This window comes from Alosa sapidissima, chromosome 2, assembly GCF_018492685.1.
Source record: "Alosa sapidissima isolate fAloSap1 chromosome 2, fAloSap1.pri, whole genome shotgun sequence".
Taxonomy (NCBI): Eukaryota; Metazoa; Chordata; class Actinopteri; order Clupeiformes; family Clupeidae; genus Alosa; species Alosa sapidissima.
The window spans coordinates 25935409-25947672 of NC_055958.1; the positions used below are offsets into that span (position 1 = coordinate 25935409).

Here is a 12264-nt window from a genome sequence, read left to right on the forward strand (position 1 = left end):
ACAATACTACGGCAAATGTAAAAATACATTAAGCTAATCCTAATAATTATTTATAGCCACAAGCAAGCGATGGAGCATACAATGTGTAAAAATTGCATTTGGGCTTTCTGCTATATGAGAGCTATCACTCTACTATTATTCCCAGTCATCATGGAAAATATAATGTTCAGATATGCAACACATTATTATAATGGCATTGTATAACAACCCTCATAGTAATAAGTATATTTTACATTTTTCAAATGTATTTATTTATTGCTTTTATTTTTCCTTCCAAATTGCTGAGGCAACCCTGGCCCCGGCCCCCACTTTGAAAACCACTGTACTAGATGACTCATGTGCTCAAATTGTATTACTGTATGTGCCACCAGTGTCTTGTTTTAGTGGATGTTGTATAATGAACTGAATAATCAAATCTGTAATTTCAGGAAAATGAACATGACTAACCACTAACTTGCTAACTTACAGTAGTTAAAAATGCTCCCATATTATTAACATCATTTGACTCTCTATGCAGTTAAAATAAATACACTATTACTGGGCTATTACTGCATTTGTACCATGTACAAAGAGCACATGGATTAAACCTAGTCCTGGACTAAAAGAGAACTTCAATGGAAATTTCCATTAGAAAAAAAGCTTTTAGTTTAGGACTAGGTTAAATCCGTGCACTGGAAACTGGCCCCTAGACTAGATTTGTTGCATCAGGTGCTAATAAACCCAAAGCAGTGTAACACTCTACTGTGAGAGTAATGATACTTGCATATGGGCAAATCAATTGTAGTGTAATGGCTGACAGAATTCACACAAGTCAGAAGGATGGTCAGAGCTTTCCAATCAGCAAATTTATTGGAGTGATCAGTGACAATACTGGTCTTATAAAATTGGGTCCGGATCAGGTGGCCTATGGAGGGGGTCTGTGCTCTCTGCTGGGACTGCTGATGATGGGAGCTTCTCTCTCGGAGCGGAGCGGAGTGGAGTGCAGCTACTCTCTCCTGCCCCTCCCCGTCTTGAGCCAGGACACAAACTCCTTCGCTGCCTGGTCCTGAAGGTAGGAGCTGACGTCGCTAGTGTAGGTGCCTTCAGCGTGGCGTCTTGACGGGCCACTGGAACAAGTGATGGAAAGAGATTTTGAGTGACAGGCGACACGGTACACTTCAGAAAGGATTCAGATGTTGATAGTAGGTGGATGGGATAATATGTGTTACATGTTTTTATATGCTGTGTGGATGAGATATGTGTTACATCTATCTATCTATCTATCTATCTATCTATCTATCTATCTATCTATCTATCTATCTAGTACTGTTTGTTGACAAATATTTGGTGTAACAGGAATGTGTCCCTAATTTCAAATTACTGAAGATCAGAGGTGTTATTTTCAAACCTTTCACATTATCACTGAGTCTTTGGAGTATCCAAGCAGTTCAAGTGAAGCAATTTATAAAGTCTTGAATTAATCAAACCTTTTGGATACACACATTTTCTACCGTCTTGATATTAGAATATCAAAGTGAACCTCACCCTCTTACAAAAAGTAACTGAGCTTGATATGAGCAACTTACCCACTCCTCTTAGAGTTCATTAGCCACTGAACAAAGTCCTGTGCTCGCCGTGACTCCAGATATTTACTGTAGTCATTGGAGAAGGTGCCTTCTGAATGTCTCTTCATTGGCTCGTTGTAAAGCGTGTCTTCTGTCAAGAGGCTGAAATTGTCGAAACATTTGTCATCATTCAGTCTTGCATTGTTTAATTCTACAAGATCTATAGATAACAGAAGTAGAACACTAGTGTGTAATGTATCAGTAGAATTGACCACAGGAGAGGGTCTAGTACCTGGAGTTGTCCTCTGTGTCTTGCTCGGGGATTTGCCAGCTGCTCTGCACAAGGATCAAGAGCAGAAGTCCAACCAAAGAGTGGATGCCTGTCATGGTGCGTCTTTCTGAAGATGCAATAAGATGCAATGTGGGTCATTAAGTGATGGCCAAAACCAGTCAGAAAGTCATAAGGGTTGCTGCAACACCTTGGCATGGAGTGAGATACAAGCCCTGAGGTGGTCTCACCTGGATTGTCGGCTGCTGGTTGTCGATTGCTGTTGGGCTGGTGGAGAGTGTCCCGTCTGTCCACTTTCTCTCTCTCTCTCTCTCTCTCTCTGCGCACTTCTTCTGTCAGCTGCGTTATCTTCGTGGGCTCCCTGGAGCTGCTTCATGGTCCCTCCTTGCTGTGCGCCGTCTTATATAGAGACGCCCAGAGAGCGCCTGCTCAGGTGGCACGTAAAACACACAACTGCATTACTCTCAACCCATTAGTCAGCCGCCCGTGTCATCGCATGGGACGTGTTTTTGCGGCTGCTTTTCTGTTTAAGTAAGAGAAATCAGACCGGCCTGGTGACATAACAGCTACCACTTTAGGCACTCAGATCGAGCATGATGCCATCATGTCAAATAGACGCCAAAAATATATGTAGACTTTTGCATGACAATTTCAAGGAACATATTGGACACTTACAGTAGCTGTGCTGACCACGAGTGTTACAATAACTGAGTAGAATGAATGAAATTGATATGGTTTTTTATGTTGATTTCTATTCTCAAAATGTACTGATTTTCTTTACTGATTAATACTGATTGTGTCACTCTTGAATTATATACCGTAGGATACTTCTTATTTAATGACTGCTTTGAATGTATATTTGATAATGAATGATAATTAGATAATTAGATATTAATGAGATAATGTCTTTTTTGTGATGTATTCATTGTTCTTTATGGACTTTTGACAGAAATGTGGTTTGGGGTGGGGACAAACCTTCAGTACATGACTCATGTCTTTCTCAAAAATCTTCATTTATTATATTTGGAAACATCAATTTCTAAAGAGAAAACTGTAAACACAGTAAACACATATATTCAAATTCTAACATTTCTGGACTATATCATCCGTTGGCACCACAATATTATTATTAGTATTTTCAAGCATTATGTGACCAAGGCATACTTTACTGTAACTGTGCATTAGATGTGCTCTAAATGTTTATATTGCCACACCGGCAATCCTATGAGTGCAGTAGGATTTATTTGGCAATGCCAACAGTGAGGTGAGACTTTTTATATTATCTGATGAAAACCCAGGCTACTTCCACCTACTGTATATCAGTATGCCTCATTTTCAGACAGTCAGTAATACTTGTAGCACTTATTTACACACACACAGGGAAACATCTAAACCATTTATAAATGTTTATTTTTTGGATACAAAGAAACAGTCACTTGAGGTCTCAGTTTATGCACTTTGTTTTCCCTTGCAAATGACAGACACAACGTCCAGCTACCATTCAGCTTTTAACGACACACATTAGATTCAGTGCAATTCCATCACGTGCACGTCAAAATTGTAAGCTGCGATCATGCATAAATATGAGTACATTTTGAGTTCATCAAATGGGTTCACATTATCAGACTAAAAATCACAATATTTCCATACAAAATTTCATAAGCCAAAAATATTTCACAAACTGGACAGTGAACACTTCATACATGTAAAAAAAAGCATAGACTTCAACCAAACTGGAATCCTAAGTCCAGAGTAATATGACTGCAATGCATTCAAATATTCAAGTACCTTAGCAACGAATCATACCACACAAAGATATAAAGGATTTTATTTTGATCTAGTGAAATGTACAGATTAGCCCTCTATTTGGTCTGGGCAAAGCACTTCTGGAGGAAGTGACTCATGTGGTTGTAGACGTGGTAGGTGGCACTGCCACCCAAGCCGTGATCCTTATCTGTGTACCACTAAAACAGGGTAAAAACACAAGATGGGGTCAGCTTACTTTAATAGGTGAGCATATGAAACAGTGCAAATGATGTCAGTTAATGTAATTTATAGCTATAATACAGCCAATTCCACTGAATTGTACATTTTCTAAATGTATTATATTGTGCTAATTACTATATATTACTATACACTGCAATTAACTAAACCCAAACCAGTTTAACTAATACATGGAAATGATATACAGTATGGTCCCACAGTTCTCAAAAGTGAGAATTCACCATTGTGTCAAAGTCAATCTTTTGATCCACTAGGGCCTTGGATATCTGTGCTGATTGCTGAAAATGAACATTATCTGAAACACAAGAGACATTGGGAGAGACTTACAAAATATAAAGAGATGATAAGGAAATCTAATATTTGCTAGTATCAGTATACTGTAATTATGAGGTGCATTTACTAAATCAGACATGATGTCTATACAAACCATCTGCGGTTCCGTGAATTAACAGGTACTCCACAGACCCAAAATTCTTTGCTCTGGAAGTGACCGTTGAATTCTATTAAAATGGACAAACGTGATCAGCATCCCATGACCAGTCACTCTGTGGTTATGGAGCAGTGCACAACAAAGCCATGTGTTGTAAGCTATCCCATTCATCTCCTCCTGTCTGTATCTAAAAGGTCTACTGACGAGTGATCAGTCTCCTCTCACCTTGTAGCCGTCCACATTCTCCTCAGGCCGACTCATGTAGCGCTCAGTGTACACAGCATCTGTATGCAGTCATGGCAAACAAGGAGATGAAATATCAGTGGTGTATCTCTGATGTGTGTGTGTGTGTGTGTGTGTGTGTGTGGGGGGGGGGTATTGCAATCTAAATATTACAACAGTTGTGTGTAAATATTGTGTCTTATTCAATTGTCAGTGATTTTTAGTAGGCTACACAGTATGAAGCCATACTTTACCGTAGTATTCCCATTTGGCGACTGGAGCTACCGCCATGCCACACTTAAACAGCCCACTGCCAGAGCCCAGTGCCATCGATGTCACGTAGCCACCGTAAGACTGCATCAACACATTAATGCCGTTCATTCAGTCACATCAATCTTCTGATTTATTTTATTTGTAAAGCTTTAATCAAAAAAGTCCAAACAAACTTACCCAGCCCCAAATGGCTATCCTCTTTTTGTCAATGAAGCCCATATCAATGAATTGTCTATCAATAAACAGAATGAAATATTACACACTCAAGTAAGCATTTGCATATACATGTATGTGTGTCAGGGGTGCCATCACTTGTATGAAAGTAGTATTGGCAAATTTCTTGCCAAGCCCAATGTGTTGTATTTATTATTATTATATCGGAGAAAATTCATTCAGGATAGGTCATGCGGAAGCCTACCTATTTTCTTTGTGATTTCCTTGATTACATTGTAAGACTACAATCTTAAGGTACACTACTAGGTCATAAGGTAAATCATTGCTGTTTAGCCAGGTGAAGAAACATTTTAGCTGCTTTTACAATTGGGTGCATATGTTCCCATCACATGAGTATGCTTTAACAGGTGTAAAACAATGTAGCCTATTGTTAACAGAATAAAAAGTCAGATGAATGCCATTAAATGTACAAGACAATTGACAGTAAGTGACAATAAAAAGTGTACAGACTTGAGTATAATAGAAAATCTGTAATTTCACAGCCAGACAAAAAAGTAGACTTCAGACAAATGTGTCAGGAGGGCACATTTGACCACTGACAATTTAAGGTATGCTCTGTAGGCAGTGTTGTGCAAGTTCATACCTCAGCACTTTGGTCAGCGTAAACTGTGTATAAATGTGTTATACAAATACTGTACATGTTCAAGTACTTCTTATACTTCTTCATACTATCCTGTTTTTTTTTTAATACACCCTCTTTATAATCAGCTGCCCATTAGTACTGCTGTGGCAATACTGGCAATACTGTTGACGGCGGCCGTGTGTGTGTGTGTGTGTGTGTGTGTGTGTGTGTGTGTGTGTGTGTGTGTGTGTGTGTGTGTTAGTGTCTGTGTGTGAGAGAGAGAGAGAGAGAGAGAGAGAGCCTGTCTGTGTACACATTTTTAGCATATCACAGGATGTAATGAGTAATCCATTGCTAGTTTTTCCTTCGTATTTGACTGAATGCTATTCCAGGCATTATGAATAACATACCTGCACACTTTCTGGCCCCATTTAAACCCATAGCCTCCCTGACGCAGGAGCTGTCTACCTCTCTCCTCTTTATCACTTCCTGGCCGTGCGCTGATGGACCGGCAAACAGATTTCATGCTAGACTGGTGTGAGCACCGAGTGGGCTGTTTTCCTTCACGGCTAAGCAGTTTACCTCACAGCCCAGATCTGATCTTCCACCTCATACGTTCCCAAGCGCTGGTAGATGGAGTGCATTATTTCGTCTCCCTGGTAACCACTTCCCCTCCCATCGAAGCTGGCCACGATGATCCCCTCTGCACTCGCCAGGTATGTGGACCAGCCCAACCTGAAGGAGTAGTCTGCCGTCTGGCTACAGGGGCCTCCGTATCTGTAAAAGCCATTACATTAGCGGCTACAGACAGCAGTGATGGACAGGGGAGTAAAAATAAACTTCCGGCTTCAGAAAGTAAAAGTCCTGCCATGTATTGGTTCTACTTGTGCACTTAAAACAGGTGATTTCACTACCTAGCTGATCTACCTGCTTTAAAAGTTGTACTAATTAGAATCAGCTGATTTAGTGAATGGTTGGAACAAATATGTTTCAGGACTTTCTGAAGCCGGACTTTTACATCTCTGGTGACGGATGCTGTTCACCACAGGCTGTGTAGAGAGATGGAAGAGCTGAAGGAAAAGAGGCATTAGCAAACTCACACATAAATCAACAGGGGATATTTCTTGGACGCGTCGAAATTTGGCGGTAGCATCATCTGATACCAGAGGTCTGTGGAAAAAAATAAGTGATAAATTATGTGGCTTTTCATTTCTTTACATTCAAAGAAACACTAAATTACTTTCAATTTGGAGTTCTTACCAAATCCTGCCAGCCTTAGTGTGCCACGTTTAACAGTGGGCAAGTGGAATTCTTCCAGGATACTTTGTAGCTTACTGTTGTCCTCCAGGACCTCCATTTCTGCCAAATGAATAGTCTGACATAGTAAAAAAGCAACGCCTGCTACAGCAATTGGATGAATCGGGGTATGCAGAAAATATTCTATACATGCTCGAGCCCAAACTGAACTTTACTGAGCATATATCACACAGTTGTATACATACCAGAGCCTTCGTTATCAAGGAGAGCAAACAGAGGCACTCCAGGCCCTATGGAAACAATAGGAAAAGAAAGCAAACCGACTTACAAAGCAGTATAGCAGGAGAGCTGGTGTCAGAGCACGAGACCTTTCAATCAGGTTAGAATTTAAACGTAAGGTCAAGGTTGCAGCACTGCGACATGCTCTCATTGACTCTGACATGTGGGGGGTATTTTTTGCCAAGCCCTTTTGCATGAGTTGTCGCTGGCTCCTCACCGTAGCAGTCCATGCGGACGTAGGAGCTGTTGCGACTGAATATGTGCCCTAAGTTGTACTGACACCTCTCTGGGTGCAGCGAGCAGCTCAAACACCGTGGAGCAGAATGGACACCCCCACTGCCAATGCTGATCCTACAGAACAGACAAGGTGTGAAAGTCAGATGGTTAGTGTGTACTCATAAAGTCAGATGGTTAGTGTGTACTTATAAAGTCAGATGATTAGTGTGTACTTATAAAGTCCGATGGTTAGTGTGTACTTATAAAGTCAGATGATTAGTTAGTACTCATAAAGTCAGATGGTTAGTGTGTACTTATAAAGTCAGATGGTTAGTGTGTACTCATAAAGTCAGATGGTTAGTGTGTACTTATAAAGTCAGATGATTAGTTAGTACTCATAAAGTCAGATGGTTAGTGTGTACTTATAAAGTCAGATGGTTAGTGTGTACTTATAAAGTCAGATGATTAGTTAGTACTCATAAAGTCAGATGGTTAGTGTGTACTTATAAAGTCACAAATGCAGATGCCCTCTCTCTGGGTTTGTGTTCAAGAGTGAGTGTTGTCTGTGTTTGAGACAAGGAGAGAGACTGGGTTCAAAAATAAAATCAAAGTTCAATTAAAGTCTTGATCAGTGGATCACGGCTTACTTGTAAAGATTTCTCTGACCCGGTCTTCCCATGTGTTCATTGCTTATGTAGTATCTGCCAGAGGAGAGCAAATGTGTATTTATTTACTGAGTCATTTTCACAATAAAAAAAAACTTTGTCACCCTTACACTTAATTTTCCATGACATCGTAACTCACACAGCATCTTTGGCCAGTTTGGAAATGTAGATGACTTCCCATTTCCCTGAAGTAATAGGCTTAGGTATCCCCTAAAATAGAATGAGATCGGTGTGAAAGCACAGCGCAGATAAAGCTGAATAGACTCATGTGTACATTCAAAAAAGGGGGAACTTACACCTTTGACATAGTGGATGTGTTTGTAGCCTTTTGAGTCACTCATGACTTTATAAAAACTCATGTTGTCCTCTGCAAAAAATGCAGGAGAGGGGTTGAACTGAAAGATAAACCAGAAACAATATTTCAGACATGATGAATCAATTGTATACCATCTACGAAAAAAAAACGAGAAAAACTTACTTGGCCCACCCAGCCTGTTTTGCTCATTTGTTCAAATTTCTAAGAGTAGAGAGGAGAGAAGAGAATAGTTCAAATGAGTTGTTGATGGTTACATTACTTTAAAGGTTGTGAGGTGACGATCTCCAGCCTTGGCAGGAGTCCCTCAAGGACACAGCAGTGCCCCAGAGGAATGTGGCTAGTGAGACGTACCGTGCTTTCAACCCAGTTAGTTCCGTCGAAGTCATAGATCTGTAAGAGAACGTGGTTCTGCTTGCGCTTGAGCCACTGAACAGCAACGCGTTCATCTGTCACCCAAGTGACTGAGCTCAGGTAGTGATCACTGCATCAGAAACGACACACACACACACACACACACACACACACACACACACACACACACACTATCAAATGAAATAGGTACGTAAAATAACTTTTGTTTCTCCAATTATTGTGACTGAAAAGTATGACAGTACCTTGAGCCGAATGGACTTGGCACAACAACCTGTGAGCGCTTTGTTGGATTTGCAGTATCAATAACATATAGCTTCACCTTGGGGATGGTTGAGCCAGCCTACAAAATACATACAAAATCAGCCGTGGTAGACTGAGGTCATATTCAGATATACTGTACAGTAGAGTAGACAAACAGATTTTTGACTGTGGGTGTAGTGTACATTAAGACAATTCAGCAAACCTTTGGGTATGGGACTGCAACAGTTTCTGGATACTGTCCATTCCCAAACCATGAATAATCAATAGTGTGAACATTTGTGTCGTTAAGTTCAAGGTAAGCAAGAAATTTCCCTGTAGTAGACCACCACATTGCCTCATTGGATGCAAAGACTTCCTCTGTAAAACACAGACACAATCATACTTTTGTACACTCCAGGGCACATTGCTTAACCTGCTACAGTGCATTCATTTCTTTTTTTCTGTGAGACTTGAGGTAAAAACCTTGTATTCCGCACCTTCATATACCCAATCTGGGATGCCATTCAAGATCTGATTCTCTTCTCCATTGGTAGTCACTTGTATGGATGGAGCAGTGGCAGACTGTTTCAGATAAATATTGTATCTCCATGTGTAGGCCTGTGGAGAAAACAGTTAAACTGTATTAATAAAAAAATAATTGTGTGAGAAACATATTGTCATGAGTACAGATTTCTTGGTATAGAGTGACCAAAAAGCAATTGTTCTGTCTCTCTCTCTCTCTCTCACACACACACACACACGCACACACACACACACACACACACACACACACACACACAGACACAAACACAGAGAGAGAGAGAGCGAGAGAGAGAGATACAGTAGAGAGAGAGAAATACTCACCAGCATGCTTCCTGATGGCGCCATAGTTAGCAGTTGTACAGCTTGGGGGATGTCAGATGTGATGAAACTCCTGTTGGAATAAGTTTTACAGCTTGTGAAAAAAAAACTGCTTAGATAAGTTACAACCTATGTGAGTAATATGATTGCAAATAAGTACTTACGAGTTTTCCAAATTAAACAGAGAGAAAGAAGCTGAGAAGGAGTGTCTCCAATGCTATTGGAATAAATCATTGTAAAATGAGCAATACATCTATTTACACCAAGTAACTGGACGTGAAATAAGTTGTGAATAATTCTAAATAATACTACCTTTGAATAATTGCTCTCAAAGCAAATGTATTTTCGATCTGCTGATACAATATAATCTGTGGAATCTACTTGACTCTGTAATAAATGCATACACATTGCAAACATTAAACATCACAGGATAACACACTGAAAAATAAAGTACAGACTGCCAGATGGAAAAAAAGTACTTACAAATGTTGTGTTGCTCAGAAATGGAGAGACTTCTTTAGTTTCAACATTATGGATGTAAATATTGCCTTCCTTAGATTTATGGAGGTATTCGTTATCTGAATGACAGTGCAACATAAGGATGTTATCTGGTAGCTGAATTTGGTTTACAGTGAAATATAAGGTGTTTTTCCACTTTGCCTGTGTCCTACACATGAAATGCCCCCCCCCCCCCCCCCAAAAAGAAAAAAAAAAAAAAACTTACCGGATACCCAGTAAACACCATATTTCTTGTACCTAATGGTGTCATTAAAGTAGTCAGCAAATGTAAACGTTCTCTTAGCTTTGCCTTGCCCTGAAACACAATAGAACATTTAAAGTTCATTCACATGGACTAGCCTATACACCATTATTAACAGATCTCAGTTTAGGATAGTCTGAGTTACCTGACATGCAATATCGCTACAGTCTCAAATGTCATCGCCTGATGGCGCCACACAGTGTATTTTTGACAGTAAGGTATTTTTGACAAGAAGGGTATGTTTACATCTACCCCACGCTAAATAAAAAGCAAACTAGAAACAGATATATGCTAATCGGCAATTAGTTTCAAACATGAACATTTTTTAAAATCTATTTTCAGTATTTCATACAAGCATAAAGAAACTAATTCAGGCTATAGCCTGAAATCCATATAAATACAATAATGAAGGGAAACAACAACCAGCATGGATCACGACCACGGTTAAAAAATAATTACTTACTATTTAAATGTATTGCCGTTGGGATAGATATTAGCATGATGAGAGCAACCACTCCTACAAACCCCACAAGCGCCTTACTACAGCCCTGTGTGAAGTGACAGAAATACACATGAAAACTTCAGAGGATACATATTTCAACGGGGTAGCTATTTCCTTTGAAATAACGCACACAAGCACATGAGCGGTCGGTGAGTAAACTTTCCAGAATTAAATAAATAGGAGAAAGAAGATTAAGTGACAGTTTCGAAAGTTCATTGCTCTGAGAGGCGTATTTGGTAGAGAACGTAGTTACTGACCATGATTGCTCCGGTATGTCCAGTGGATTGACCGGCTGACAAACCGGTGCAGTCTGAAGAATCCGCAGGTTCGCTGACGTGGAGTAAAAGTATTCCTTTTCCTTTCACAAATTAATTACATGTCGTGAACAACAGTCTCTCTGGCATTTAAGACATGTGTTACTCCATAGTCCAATGTTGATTCATTTACAATGTAAGTATTCCGTTGATGTAAATGTGATGTAAATGAGATTGCAACATAGAAGTTAGGAGTTCCAACTACCCCAGGAGATGCTTCCTCAAACTCAGCAGCCCGCCGAACTTTCCCATTCGTAAAGATTTAGGATGTGGCTTAAATGTTGACCGCACGTCGTAGCTCAGCATAGAGACAAGGAACCTTGTCGTCTTAAAAAGGTTTACATAGCCCATTCAAGTAGTGTATGGGCGAAATGCAGTTCTAAGTCTATTTTTGACGCATGCATTCTTTATCAAGAGCATCGAGTTGGTTCTACTTCAAGTCATAGGCTACAATAAAGTAGTTGTAGTTGTTAACCAGGCTACATAATACACCAATTTCACTAAATAATAATGTTACATTACGGTAAGATTGACGCTGTTAGGCTAATAAGTTTGAATATTCATACTTGTGGTATAGGATTGATTCATTGAATACATAAGAGAGGACCACTTGTCAGAATGTCAAAGCAAACCGCAGCATACGTGCTGACAGTTGTTGTGAAGGAAAGATGGAACTTGTTCAGGGACATATGGGTATTCTCTGTGGATCTCTGAAACAGGTGTCTTAAAATCTCTTTAGGGATCCTCGTTTTTTACTCTCCATCAATAAGGTAAACATGTCAGTGCAATAGAAAAAGAAAACATTTGCATAAGTATTTCCCCCAGTTCATTAGACTATGCTTAACAGGTATCGTTTTAGGCTTGACGCATAGCTTAATCGACGCTGTTCGTGCATTTGATGGAGGATGACATGGGTTTAAAGAG

The 12264-nt window shown here is 39.8% G+C and overlaps 2 protein-coding genes across 2 annotated transcripts; both read right to left on the reverse strand.

Annotated features, from left to right (window-relative positions):
- Positions 1–830: 830 nt before the first annotated feature.
- Positions 831–2180, reverse strand: gcgb (glucagon b). The gene is made up of 4 exons (XM_042071595.1): positions 2064–2180; positions 1837–1942; positions 1566–1706; positions 831–1106 (listed from the first exon to the last, which is right to left on the reverse strand). Exons 2-4 carry the CDS (start codon positions 1929–1931, stop codon positions 986–988), a joined length of 357 nt encoding a protein of 118 aa, XP_041927529.1. The 5' UTR covers positions 1932–1942; positions 2064–2180; the 3' UTR covers positions 831–985.
- A 1044-nt stretch (positions 2181–3224) lies between these two features.
- On the reverse strand, positions 3225–11764 carry LOC121692647 (fibroblast activation protein, alpha). Its single transcript, XM_042071418.1, has 26 exons — positions 11284–11764; positions 10988–11072; positions 10489–10578; positions 10248–10342; positions 10077–10151; positions 9929–9981; positions 9768–9837; positions 9401–9521; positions 9127–9281; positions 8906–9003; positions 8643–8772; positions 8454–8492; positions 8272–8370; positions 8115–8185; positions 7958–8011; positions 7312–7445; positions 7061–7105; positions 6819–6917; positions 6659–6728; positions 6141–6335; positions 4940–4994; positions 4744–4843; positions 4493–4551; positions 4265–4337; positions 4059–4132; positions 3225–3797 (listed from the first exon to the last, which is right to left on the reverse strand). The coding sequence occupies exons 1-26, from the start codon at positions 11284–11286 to the stop codon at positions 3696–3698; spliced, it is 2244 nt and encodes a 747-aa protein (XP_041927352.1). The 5' UTR covers positions 11287–11764; the 3' UTR covers positions 3225–3695.
- Positions 11765–12264: the final 500 nt, after the last annotated feature.